We start from the raw sequence: 13053 nt of genomic DNA, 5'->3' as shown, positions 1-13053 counted from the left end.
GGTTAGCTGCAATAAAACTCATCTGTATCAGTAGGGCTTTGGAAGAGCCTCTCAGGAAAATGTGTATCTCGCTCCTGTCATGAAGCATTTCTTGCCCTCAGCAAGAGTGATTGCATTTGGTGGCTGCATATGGGATGGATTCCCAGTTGGGGTAGTCTCTGGATAAACTTTTCTTCAGTCCCTGCTTCATTCATTGTCTCTGTGAGAATTAATGCTCATATTACATATCAATATTAAAGTATTCTCAACATCAATATAAAACCTGGAGTACTATACTAAACCTGTATATGGGTAAATATTATTTACATAAATTTTTATTAATTTAAATTTTAAATGATATCCTCCTTCTCAATTTCCCCTCCAGCCACATGCCTTCTCAACACACCTCACCCTCCTCCCTTTGCCTCTGTGAGCGTGCTCTTCCCCCCATTCTTCCAATCCTGCCTCAGGCCTCTAGCATTCCTCTATGCTGGGGCATCAAGCCTCCCTCTCCTCCCACTGATATAAGATAAGGAAATCCTCTGCTACATATCTATTTGGAGTCCTGACTCCCACCATGCTTACTTTTTAGTTGGGGTTTACTCCCTAGGAGATCTGGGTGGTCCAGTTGATATTTTTCTTCTTATGAGGTTGCAATCCCCTTCAGCTCCTTCCATCCTTCCACTACCCCTTCTACTGGGGTCCCTGGGCTCAGTCCAATATATGGTTGTAAATATCTGTGTCTGTATTGATCAGGTGCTGGTAGAATCTCTTGCAAAAGCTATATCAGTCTCCTATCAACAAGTGATTATTTTTATCAGCAATAACGTAGTATTTTGTTGTCTGCAGATGATTATGGATCCCTATATGTGGTGGTCTCTGGATAACCTTTCCTTCAATCTCTGTTCCATTTCTTGTCCCTGTCATTCTTTTGGAAAGGATTATTTCTGGGTTTAAAATTTTCAGATGTGTGGGGTACACATTCCTCAACTGGAGACCATGCTTATATACTAGAAATAGTTTCTACACGTTGTATCTCCCATTTGTTGGTATTTCACTTAAAGTCATTGCCATTGATTCCTGGAAACCTCTCACTTCCCTGGAACCTGGGATTTTCTAGTGGCTACTACAGTTCCCCAGCCCCATCTGTTGCCTGTTTTTCTCTTCAATTTCCTGATCCTCTGTACTTCTCTTTGGTCCCTTGCAAACCTGTTCTTGCCCCCTTTATTCTCCCCCTCCTCCCTTCCTGGTCTGTCCCTCCCCCTAATCCTTTGATTTTTTGTTCCATGTTCTATGAAGAATTAAAGACTGTATAATTTTTTCTGCCTTCTTCTTATGCTTCATATGGTTTGTGGACCATATCAGGGGTATTCTGAGCTATTAGAATATAAGCAACTCATGAATGAATACATATCTCATGGGTTCTTTTCTGTGTGAGGGACTTCAGGATGATATTTTATATTTTCATCCATTTCCCTGAGAAATTCATGAACTCATTGTTTTAATGGCTTTCTAGTACTCCATTGTATAAATGCAACAAAACTTCTGCATCCATTCTCCTTTAAGAAACATCTGTTTTTTTTTCTAGGTTCTGGATATTATAAATAAGGCTGCTTTAAACATAGTGGAGCATGTGTCCATATTACACTTGGAGCATCATTTGACTATATGCCCAGTAGTGGTATAGCTTCAGGTAGAAATATTTCCATTATCTGAGGAAACACAAAAATGATTTCCAAAGTGGTTTTACAAGACTGCAGTCCTACTAGGACAGAATGAGTGTTCCTCTTTCTCTAAATCCTTACCAGCCTGTGCTGTTGCCTGACTTTTTGATGATAGTCATTCTGATTGGTTTGAAGTGGAATCTCAGGATTGTTTTGATTTACATAACACTGATGAATAAGGATGTTGAACATTTCCTTAGGAAATACTCAGCAATTTTAGATTCTTCAGTTGAGAAGTCTTTATCTCTGTACACCACTTTAATAGGTGAATTTAACTTCTCAAGTTCTTTGTATATTTTAGATATTAGCCCACTATCAGATGAAGGATTTGTAAAGATCTTCTTCCAAGGTGTGAGTTCTCATTTTATTCCATTGACAGTGTCCTTTGCCTTGCAGAATCTTTTCAACTTTATGAGGTCCCATTTGTCATTTACTGCTCTTCGTCCACAAGCCATTGACAGTCAGTTCAGAGAATTTTCCTTGTGCCCATATACTGATGTTCATCCCCAGTTTCTCTTCTATGAGATTCAGTGTAATTGATTTCATGTGCATGTACTTGATCCTTTCACAGGAAGATACAAATGGAACAATTTGAATTCTACTTGCCTAACAACAACTGAACCAGGACAATTTGTTGCAAATTCTTTTTTTTCCACTGGCTGGTTTTGGTTTCTTTATCAAATATCAAGAGATGTCAGTTTTATGAGTGGGAAAACAGCCAGGAAAGGGGACAACATTTGAAATGTAAATAAAAATATCCATTAAAACATTCTATTCCATTGATCTGACAGTCTGTCTCTATACCAATCCCATGATGTTTTTATTGCTACTGCTCTGTAACAGCTTGAAGTCAAGGATGGTGATTCCCCCATAGGCTCTCTTATTGTGGAGAATGTTTTAACTCTCCTGGGTTTTTTTGTTACTCCAAGAGGATTTGAGAATTGTTTTTTCTATCCTTGTGAAGAATTGAGTTTGAATTTTGATGGGGATTGCAATAAATCTTTTGATTGTTTTTGATAAGATGGCTATTTGTGCTGTGTTAATCTTGCCAATCTGTGGGCATGGGAGATTTTCCATCTTCTGAGATCTTCAAATTCATTCTTCAGAGACTTGAAGTTCTTGTCATACAGATCTTTCATTTGCTTGGTTAGAGTCACACCAAGAAATTTTATATTATTTGGGACCATTGTGAAGGGTGCCATTTCCCTAACTTCTTTCTCAGTCTGTTTATCCTTTGAGTAGAGGAAGGTTACTTGCTAAAGTTCCTTATTAGCTGTAGGAATTCTCTCCTGGATTTATTTTGGCTTTTTCATAAATACAATCCTATCATATACAAATAGTTATATTTTGATTTCTTACTTTCCAATTTGTATCCTTTTGAGCTCCTCTTCTTACTAATTGCTCTGGCTAGAACTTGGAGTATTATACTGAATAGATGGACAGATTGGACACCATTGTTTTGCCCCTAACTTGAGATTGGTTCAAGTCTCTCTCCATTTAGTTTGATGTTGCCTATTGGTTTGCTTTATATTGTTTTTATTATGTTTACCTATGGACTTTGAATTGTTAATCTCTCAAATAGTTTTAACACGAAGGTGTATTTTTCAAAGGCTTTTACAGCATCTAACAAGATGTTCATATGTTTATTTTTCCCTTGAGTTTGCTTATGTAGTGGATTAAGTTGATCGACTTCCATATATTGAACCATACCTGGATCCTAGGATGAAGCCTAACTATTTTAACATGGGGAATGATCATTTTTATGTGTTCTTAAAGTCAATTTGTGAGGAATTGATTGAGTATATTAGCATCAATATTCATGAGTAAAATTGTTCTGTAGTGCTTCTTTATTTGTGGGTCGTTGTGTGATTTATGTATCAGTGTAAGTTTAGTTTTATAGAATGTATTGGGTAGTGTTCCTTCTGTATCTCATTGAAAGTATGGTTTGAGAATATTGGGATTTAGGTCTTCTTTGAAGGTCTGAAAGAATTCAGCAAAATACCATCTGATCCTGTCCTTTTATGTTTGGGAGACTTTTAATGACTGCTTCTATTTCTTTAGGAGTTATGGGGCTGTTTAAGTAGTATATCTTATCCTAATTTAACTTGGATACCTATTGTTGGTCTAGAAAATCATCCATTTCACCCAGATTTTCCACTTTTATAGAGTATATGATTTTACAGTAGGATCTGATTTTTTTTTTAATTTCTTCAGTTCTGATTCTATGTCTTTAGTTACAATTCTGATTTTGTTAAATTGTATACTGTCTCTATGTCCTCTAGGTAGTTTGACTAAGGGTTTATCTTGTTGATTTTCTTCAAGAAACAGCTGCTGGTTTTGTAGATTCTTTGTACAGTTCTCTTGGTTTCTGCTTGGTTGATTTCAGCCATGAGTTTGATTTCCTGCCATCTACTCCTCTTGGATGTATTTGATCTTTCTTCTTCTAAAGCTTTCAGGTCTATGTCTTCTGGGGTGTGTAGAATAGAGTTCACTGATGTTGAAAGATATTAAGGACTAAAGACCGTTGATTCTTGTTAATTTTGTTGTCAGATGTAGAATTTTTTTTGTAGTTATTTTAGTTCCTTGTGAGAAGTCTAATTTCTTGGATTTCTTCAGGGTAGTTCCCCTTCACGGGTTGGGTTTTTAGTTCTGTTATTTTCTGTATGGCTGTATTAACAAAGGAAATATATTGTTAAATTTGGTTTTGTCATGGAATATCTTGTTTTTCTATCTATGGTGACTGAAAGCATTGCTGTGTATAGTGGCATGAGCCTGCATTTTTCTTCTACTAGGATCTGTATGACATTTGCCTAAGTTCTTCTGGCTTTTAGAATCTCTGTTTATAAGTTGACTGTAATTCTTTAAGGCCTGCTTTTATATGTTACTTGATCTTATTTCCTTACCACTTTCACTACTCTTTCTTTGTTCTGTTCATTTGGTGTTTTTGTCCTGGGTGTGTCAGAGTTCCTGTAAGTCATGCTGCCTATAAGATCCTATTATTCTGGTGTGTTTGAGTTACTGGGAATCAAGCTTCTTCTCAGTTTTGTAGGAGTGGGTTGGGGAGCCAGAGCCCTGGGACCACTCCAGGCACAGGTGTAAACCAGAAGGAATGCATGCCTCTGTTTAGGGAATGTCCTTGTGTTGTCTATGTCCCAGAATGACCAAGTTAGACCCAGTATTGGTGAAGATGTTCTGCCTTCACCTGTATTCTTGGTGTGTCACACTTCCTGGGAGTAAATCTTACTCTGGATGTTGTTGGAGTGGGTGGGGAGCAGAAGACCTAGGTTTGCTCTGAGCACAAGTGCAAACTGGAAAGAGGGGTAAATATTAATTACTAATTGCTTCAGGTACTTTTTCTAGGGGGTCGCTGTGATACCTTAAGACGATCTTCCCCAAGGGCCTTAACTGGGGCTAGTATACTTGTATTAACTTGTTTCATTCAGCATATTCTCTAAAGTATTCAGTTCACAGTATAAAACTAATGATAAGATTCTTAAATTTAATTTAAGATAATTAACCTTTAATTCAGATTCTAAATGGGCAAACTATTGAAAGAATTCATGAATTAAAGATAACTTAAGTTAAATAAATAAATGAAAATAAAATTCCCTTCTCATCAGTATGCAAAACACAACCATTTGAAATTAATCAAAGACATTCATAGGTGGAGAGCTGATTCTGGTATTACATATTGATATTTAAATATTTTGGACACTAGTGCAAATAGTATAATATGAAAATTGTTTCATGTTTTAAAATCTCCAGTGCCAAGTTTTAAATAGAAATTATGTGTTTCAGGCTGTGTGTCTTTGGGATTACCTGATACAATGTACCCCAGGCTCTATCACTAGATACCAGATGTTTGGCCTAAAAAGATCCTTTAGGAGCTTGTGACTTGTGTCATCTAAATTCATACGAGACTTTTAGGAGTCCTGAAAAACTAGCACTCTAAGCTTTCCACAATAATGGCTACCACAGTATGTTTAGCAAAAAAAAAAAAAAAAAACTTCTCCAGAAACTTGAGAATTAAATCATTACAGCATATAACAGAAGAGCCCAGGGAGGAACACCGGATATTAAGCAAGGGCTCAAGAATACCCATGAACTATGATGATAGAGGTAACTCAAAAGTGCCATTTAGAATGTTCTGAGGAAAATAAGAATTGAATTTCTACTTTGATTTTCAGGGCCAATAAAAGTTTTACCACTCAGAAAAACAAAAGAATTCAATATTGGAAAGCAGAGGAGGAGAGCAAGGTCTAGTGATAGGAAGGTCTAAGCTGAGAAGCCAGACAAGTGGCAGAAATCCTAAATGGGTATGGGTGAGGTAACTAGTGTACTTAAGGGCTTGAAGTTGGCAAGAATCAGAATAGTGAGGTAAACAAAAGAGGATTGCATTCGGAAGGTGTGGCTAAATAGGAGGTTCATCATTTAAGGTAAAAGATGTGTGCTTCCTGCCCAGGCATCTTGAAACCTCTTCTCCTCTGAAGTTCCCCTTCCATATCAGAGAAGAAAATGTGCAAAACCCTATGTGGCACACAGTTTTTACTGGCCAACTTTGTCCTGTGTCTGAACTTCAGCGATGTAACTGCAAAAAGAATCTGTGAACGTATTGAAATGTTTGCGAGAAACTTCATGGAAAAAAACAAGCTGAATGATGTATATGATGTGTTCAAATATCTTTACAACAAGTACAGTGATGACCCATATCTCAGCAACATAAAAAATCAGTCATTCACCATGATCACATGGGTAAGTACTTCTACCAGAGTGAGAGACACTGTTGATAAGTCCATGTGTAGCACTAACCATTTTTTTAGTCTATTACTACAATCTTTTCTGTAACCATGCTTGTATATCTCCAATATACAATATTAATTTTCTGAAACAGATGGCAAAAGGAAGGTCTCATCACAGTACAAATGAAATAACGCATTCTTATTACTAAAGTGTATCCACAGAATTTCATTATTTATACCTGAATTCAAAGGACTCCTAACAGATAGTATCCACACACATACCAGAAATGCTGCACAACGAAAAGTACTAGTATACAGTGGGAGCTCTGCATCTTATAATGTTTAAATTTGCTGATAGTAAATAGGAACCGATGCGGTTCTATTTCACAGTTAGCATAAAGTATCCTCTAATTTGTCTAAATGACATTTAATACCAGATGCCAATGTACACTGTTAAATGAAAGGCCATAAAATAGGACAAACAGACACACGAACATTTATTATTGAAGAAGGAATTTTTCAAACTCTTTCAAGTACTTCTGTTTGTGTGTGTGTGTGTGTGTGTGTATGTGTGTGTGTGTCTGTACGTGTGTGTGTGTGTGTATGTGTGTGTGTGTCTGTACGTGTGTATTGTTTGGGGCAAGTATGTCAGTGTATATATGGAGGTCATAGATGCCTTTGGTTACATAAATATCTTTTTATGTCGATGGGGATATGGGAAAAAAATTGGTATTTCAGCTTTATTAATTGCATCGTTCCTTACTACAATCTCTAGACAGCATAATTCTAAGTATTATTATGGGAAATGAAGTTTCCCTCATACTACTGATTATGGGTTCATAGCATCCTTGTTGATCCTGCCTCGCTTCTGTCCACTGTTACATGTAGTCATGTTTGCTTCATCCTTCTCACTGTCATTTAGTGCAAGGGGCTCCTGGTATGTGTGTTTATGTCAATATGTTTTTCTGAATCTCTTGATAATAACAATTTGTGTACTTCAGCACACAATGGGACTTTCTATATGGTAAATATTCCTATCAGGAAAATGAAGAGTCATAGAACTTGCTCTGATAATATCCCACTTATTTCCTTCTTGTAGATGACCACTGACATATACACCTAGGGCAGACTATGGCTCCCACATTCCCTGTTCAGCTGTGCTTTATGTACACAACTTGAGGTGGTTTTCTAATATGTATGTTGAGAAAGATTCCATCCCACAGTAAAAAACGATCATTTATTCCATGCCGGATGAAGATGCTGTTATCCAAAAAAATTGGTTGACAGTGGCAAAAAACAACAAAAAAAAATGGTATCACTCAGTGATGCCATAGACTTCCTAGATGTTAAATGTGCTAAGTGAGAACCTACAGAAAAAGAATTTAAGGGTATATTTCCAAACGTGCATATGTGTCCTTCTTACCAATTCACCATGCAGAATGAGCCAAATTTCGATTTGTGTGGAGACCTCTAAAGTTCAGGTAAATTCATCTGAGCAATTACCAGCACGGAATTTGTAGACTTGTATTAACAAATTAACCTGGAGATTCTATATCCTTTTTCACAGTGACCTTGGAATGTTCTTGGAGCACCACTAAGGAACTAGAGTCCTAATTTTGAAAAAAAAATAATACATTAGGACCTATGTTCCATGGAACTAGTCACCAACTATGAAGTATGAACACCTTGTATGCTACATCGTTCAGCAATTTAGTGTCAACCCCTGCAACATACAACTGTCAGTAGATTTGTTAGTCAAGGCACAAATACACCACTTTCCAAAACCTGAGTAAATATTAAAATTATAAAACTAAAAAAAGCAAAATGTGCAATCCAAACATATAACAAAGATACCTATTTTTCAGTGTGTATCTGAGTCAAATTGTAGACAAAGGATACTCGAGGGACAATTGTCCTTAATCATGGTTTCAAAGGACAAATTCTATATTTCAGCTTGTTATCCTCCAGGAAATATATCTGAGATTCCCTCTGCAATGAATATATAAGTTCCTATTTGTTACCTGCACAAGCAAGTGACTAAAATGCCGAGAGATATGTTAGCATCAGTGATCAAATTTAGAATTGAGACACTCACAGGCTCTATTTATTTGACCTAAAATTTTCCCCTTGTGTGAAGCATTCCAAATTCTGCTGTCCACTGAAGGAAGTAAAGTAGGAAAACAAATGAAACCGATGCTCTGTGTTAAATGTAGCTACTAATGGTGATCATTAGGTGACAAAACCAGCCTGAAACCTTTTTAGAGTTACAAAGTGTGACTACCTCTTATCCCAAAATCAATAGGATCATTCACTTCATGCTGCATTCTAAAGCCTTCCCTTCTTCTCAGAGTAGATCATGTACTGGCAATGGTTCTTACCTGTCCTTATGGTTTCTCTTACAGGCTGATTCTACCTTACTAACAATATTGAAACATGTTAGTCCCAGCCTTCACCTTGGGTGTCCCATTCCTTCTATTTTATAAAGATGTACAAAAAAAAGGTTCTGAAAATCATCCTGTTGGAAGTAGTTTGTGTGTGTGTGTGTGTTCAGATGGCAATCATATTGACATGGATCCAAAATAAAAGTGTTAGCTACAAAAGTAAATTAAAGCATACATGTAAATGAAAATACAGAACCACACAACAATTGTGTTCTTTTCTTCATAGGGATTTGGTGAAATTGAAGTGGTTAAAACCAAATGTAGAAGGATTGAGATTGACTTCTACAAATGTAATTTCGAGAGGGAATCCTATTACGTAAGAGTGCGTATTTGGTAATGCCTTGTTTCCTGACAAGTTGGCAGGGTGGCAGAGGTACTATGGTCATGCATTTGTATAGATATATGGATATTTTGAAAAAATGTGTGTATTGGAGGGAAATATGTAGAAATGTAGTTATTTATGAAGGGCTAGACCTGGGGATGAATATACATGAACTTGTGTATTAGAGTAAGGATATGCGCACAAATCATAAACTTAAATGTTGAAGTGTTTGCCATTAAACTCTTCATACTGAGCAGAAAACCTTTTGTAAGTTGGTGTTCCTCTCTGGACTAGAGGACCCTTTTCAAGGACTTCCTTTGGAGATGATAATTAGTTAACCTGAGCTTCAGCAGCTTTCCATGTGACCATGAAAGAAAAGAGCCCCAAACAGGACAAAGGCAACCATGGCTGCCACTTAAACTTTTCCATATGTATAGAGTAATTTCTGGCAGCACCATAACTCTCAGATATAATCCTTTCATTCCTAACTACATTGAATGGAATTTATTTTTTCTCTTTTGTCCTGTATCTTTCTTCTTCAACAGCAAAAGACAACTCATAAAAAATGGCCATAAGTCAAAGAACCAGTAGTTTGAGCATCAATTTCTACAAAGATGAGTTATTTGTTGTGTGAGGAATGATCCATGAAGCTAAAGAATGCTAAAACAAATGATAAACTAATTATTTTAGTTACAAAAGGTTACTGAAAAGAGAAACTTACCAATGAGAACTGATGCTATTAATCCTGTTCCTTTTCTAAAGCGGACTCCTGGAGTAACAATATACTATATAACATTGCCTGGAAGTGTCAGATGCAGGAAGCTCCTATCTAAACTGGTCAACTGTCCCTTCGAAGAACAAACAGAACAGCTGAAGGTATGAACACTAAGTGACCCCTCTTGTTGAAAGAATCTTGTGAAAATTAGGACCAATATATAATATCTGAGAAGGGTTTTGTACTAGTGTTTTATGCTTTTGGCAAGGTAGTATAAATTAAGTGCACAGGAAAAGATCATGTGCAAACATTTGAAGAGAGAAAGTGGAGATTATCAATAAATAAAACAGATACACTTGTTGAGTGCCTCCATTCCTCAAAAGTAGCACTGTGCACAGAAGAGGAGGAAGATTTCATAACAATATTCTCCATTTACTTGGAACTTTACTACAAAGGGTAGGATTGAATTTTTGCTCATTGACAGACTATAAAGAGTTGTGGAGATGGTTGCTTGTCAGAGGAGAGTCTTTTACTCCCAACGTCACCCTCATTTGCAGTGTGTACTTGTAAAGGTCCCATCCCATCATTAAGGTACTGATGAGGGGTGGTTATAAGAAGACAAATGGTTCATGATCTCTGGCCATTAACTATCTCTTACTGTTCTGGTTCCAGAAGCTAATGGTTTCTGACTTTTGATTCCTGCTTTTAGGAGAGTATTGGGAAGAGAAACTTAGTTACTTGGGTGCTTTTACTTGGGGAATCTCTTGATAGACAGTTAATAGCTTACGAATTCATTAAAGTTTGTGAGTCAGAAAAAAAGAAAAAGAGCAAAAATAATGTCAAGCATACACACACACATATACACACACACCCCCGCACACACACACAAACACACACACACAAGCATACACACACACAAACACACACACACACACACACAAACACAAACACACACACACATGTACGCATTTGGCTGATGCCAACCATTCAACTTCAAATGTGCACATGTCAGCATATAGACATACATGTTAATAATAGAAATTATTAAGCATACATATGTATGTACATACACACAAACAGACAGACAGATATACATATATACACTCTAAATACATAAACATTTTATGAATAGAGAAGATAAAATGACAGCTACACACTACTCTTTATTTTTCTTACAGCATTTTATAGCTTTTTGGACAAAAGGTATTTAAGAATTTGCCTCACAGATAAAATTTCAAAGAAAGGAGTTACAGAAGGTTGTAGATAGTCAGTTCAAAGTAGTATTTCACTCTATAAATTCACTATAAGTTTAAAACAACAGTTTCACATGGCCTTGCTAAATTACAGTGCACATTGGTAACATCAGCAATGGATATTACCTACAATTAATGTCTTTCATTGATCTAAAGTATGTCCCAAATTTCCTTCTCTTCTTACTTCAATTTTTAAAGTTAGTTTCATTCATTATAATTAATTAATTTTACTATGAGGAGGTGCATCCTCTATTCTTGATTTTAACTTTATTACATTTTTCTGGGAAAACAACAAAAACCATCTCCTTAAATTTCTTTCTTAAATTATTGAATCAAATCAAGAATTCTATAGTCATTATTTCATCTAAACAGCACTATTATGTAAAAGCACGACTTCATATTGATTTGAATAATCTGTGTTCAATATTGTGAGATGATACCCAGAAATTATTAAGTAGTATTAGTGGCAGGAAAGCAATATCAGAAGTGAGAAGCTATTTTGGGATGGACCTATGCCATTCAGAGCACACCAATCATAGCTATGAAAAATGGTGGGCCATCTCCCGAAAATGTACTTGCTTGCCAGCAACCTACGTGGTTGGCCCCATGCACATAAAAGATCTGACACATCTTCCTGATTTAATCACTCTTGCTGAAATCCTGCTTCTCCCACCAGATGGTGTCTTACACATTGGGTTCCTGTGATACTACATACTGGGTTAGCAGCACTTATTTTCTCAAATATTTGTATCACCTATTTTCACATCAATATTCTATTCTTTGATTTTTCCATGTGCCACACTTAATGACTTATCAATGTCGAGAACTAGATGGGCCCTGACCCTGTGGACTCCTGCACTGTGTATAAGGATTCAGGATCTCATGAGTTCTTGATTGTGCACATAAAATCTTGTGGACTATAAACAATTGGGGCAATGATCATTGTCCACTGAAGAGTTATGCTGAATATCCAGGGACCCAAGGACACTGAAATGACCCGTGTGCCATTTACATGGTTACCATTTCCACTTCAGTTATCAGGATGACTATATTCCATTTTTTAAGATCCCTAATGATCTATATTTCTTTCCATTTTTAGAGAGAAATATGCTACTTTGAACTGTATCCTGATTATATTGAGCAAAATATACATCATGTAAGATTCAATTGTTATACCAAATGAGACTCTAAGACTGACTGGGCTGTTACCCACCACTTGCAGACATTAATCCTAGTTCTGGAAATCTAATATGGAATCACACTTCAGTATGGATGCCAGGAGTCACAGAGACATGTAGTCCAGTTATGTACACGTGAATAATTGTCTTGCTTTTACATTTCACACACTTCTTTGAAATGAACCATTGTAAGCCTGCCATGACAAACCTATGCTTTGCTCAATAAAAGTACTGCCATTCATCTTGAGTTGTTGTCTGAGAACAACTGCAATGTGGGTAGATGGAATCAAATGCAAAGAACCGTGAGGCTCTTATCAACAAGTCTGTGTCAAGTATGCTGTATTCTCTGTGATAATGTCCACATTTCACAGACACACGTAGTTCCTTCTGTATGAATGAAGATTCTGACTTTCTATATAAAAAGATCAAAATATAGTAGATAATCTTCTATCTCAAGGAAGACATGCACTGTAGTTAGAACAGCAAAGTTACAATTACATCTAACTAACTTATGTGGTTGACTAACATTCACAACATCCCAGCCAGCCCATTGTTACTATCCATCTATTTATAGCTCAAGGAATCACAGAGAATCCCTCACAGGGTCGACTTTGTATCAGATCTGTTGTTTTAAACCTTTAGAGAAAAAGAATAATCTCTCTTCTGGATAGGATAATGTAAAACTAGTGTTCTCTGGGAGAA

At 36.5% G+C, this 13053-nt stretch overlaps 1 protein-coding gene across 2 annotated transcripts; it reads left to right on the top strand.

Moving 5' to 3' along the window:
- Positions 1-5925: 5925 nt before the first annotated feature.
- Cst2l (cystatin 2 like) lies at positions 5926-12598 on the top strand. Of its 2 annotated transcripts, none has more exons than XM_087655252.1 (4): positions 5926-6455; positions 9110-9205; positions 9968-10081; positions 12273-12598. In XM_087655252.1, the coding sequence occupies exons 1-4, from the start codon at positions 6219-6221 to the stop codon at positions 12354-12356; spliced, it is 531 nt and encodes a 176-aa protein (XP_087511378.1). In that variant the 5' UTR covers positions 5926-6218; the 3' UTR covers positions 12357-12598. The 2 variants fall into 2 exon arrangements, with proteins under 2 accessions (XP_087511378.1, XP_087511379.1); XM_087655253.1 differs by having other exon boundaries at positions 5935-6455; positions 9110-9199.
- Positions 12599-13053: the final 455 nt, after the last annotated feature.

Source organism: Rattus norvegicus, chromosome 3 (assembly GCF_021556685.1).
Source record: "Rattus norvegicus strain SHRSP/BbbUtx chromosome 3, alternate assembly SHRSP_T2T, whole genome shotgun sequence".
Classification (NCBI taxonomy): domain Eukaryota; kingdom Metazoa; phylum Chordata; class Mammalia; order Rodentia; family Muridae; genus Rattus; species Rattus norvegicus.
This window is presented reverse-complemented; position numbering and strand designations above follow the sequence as displayed.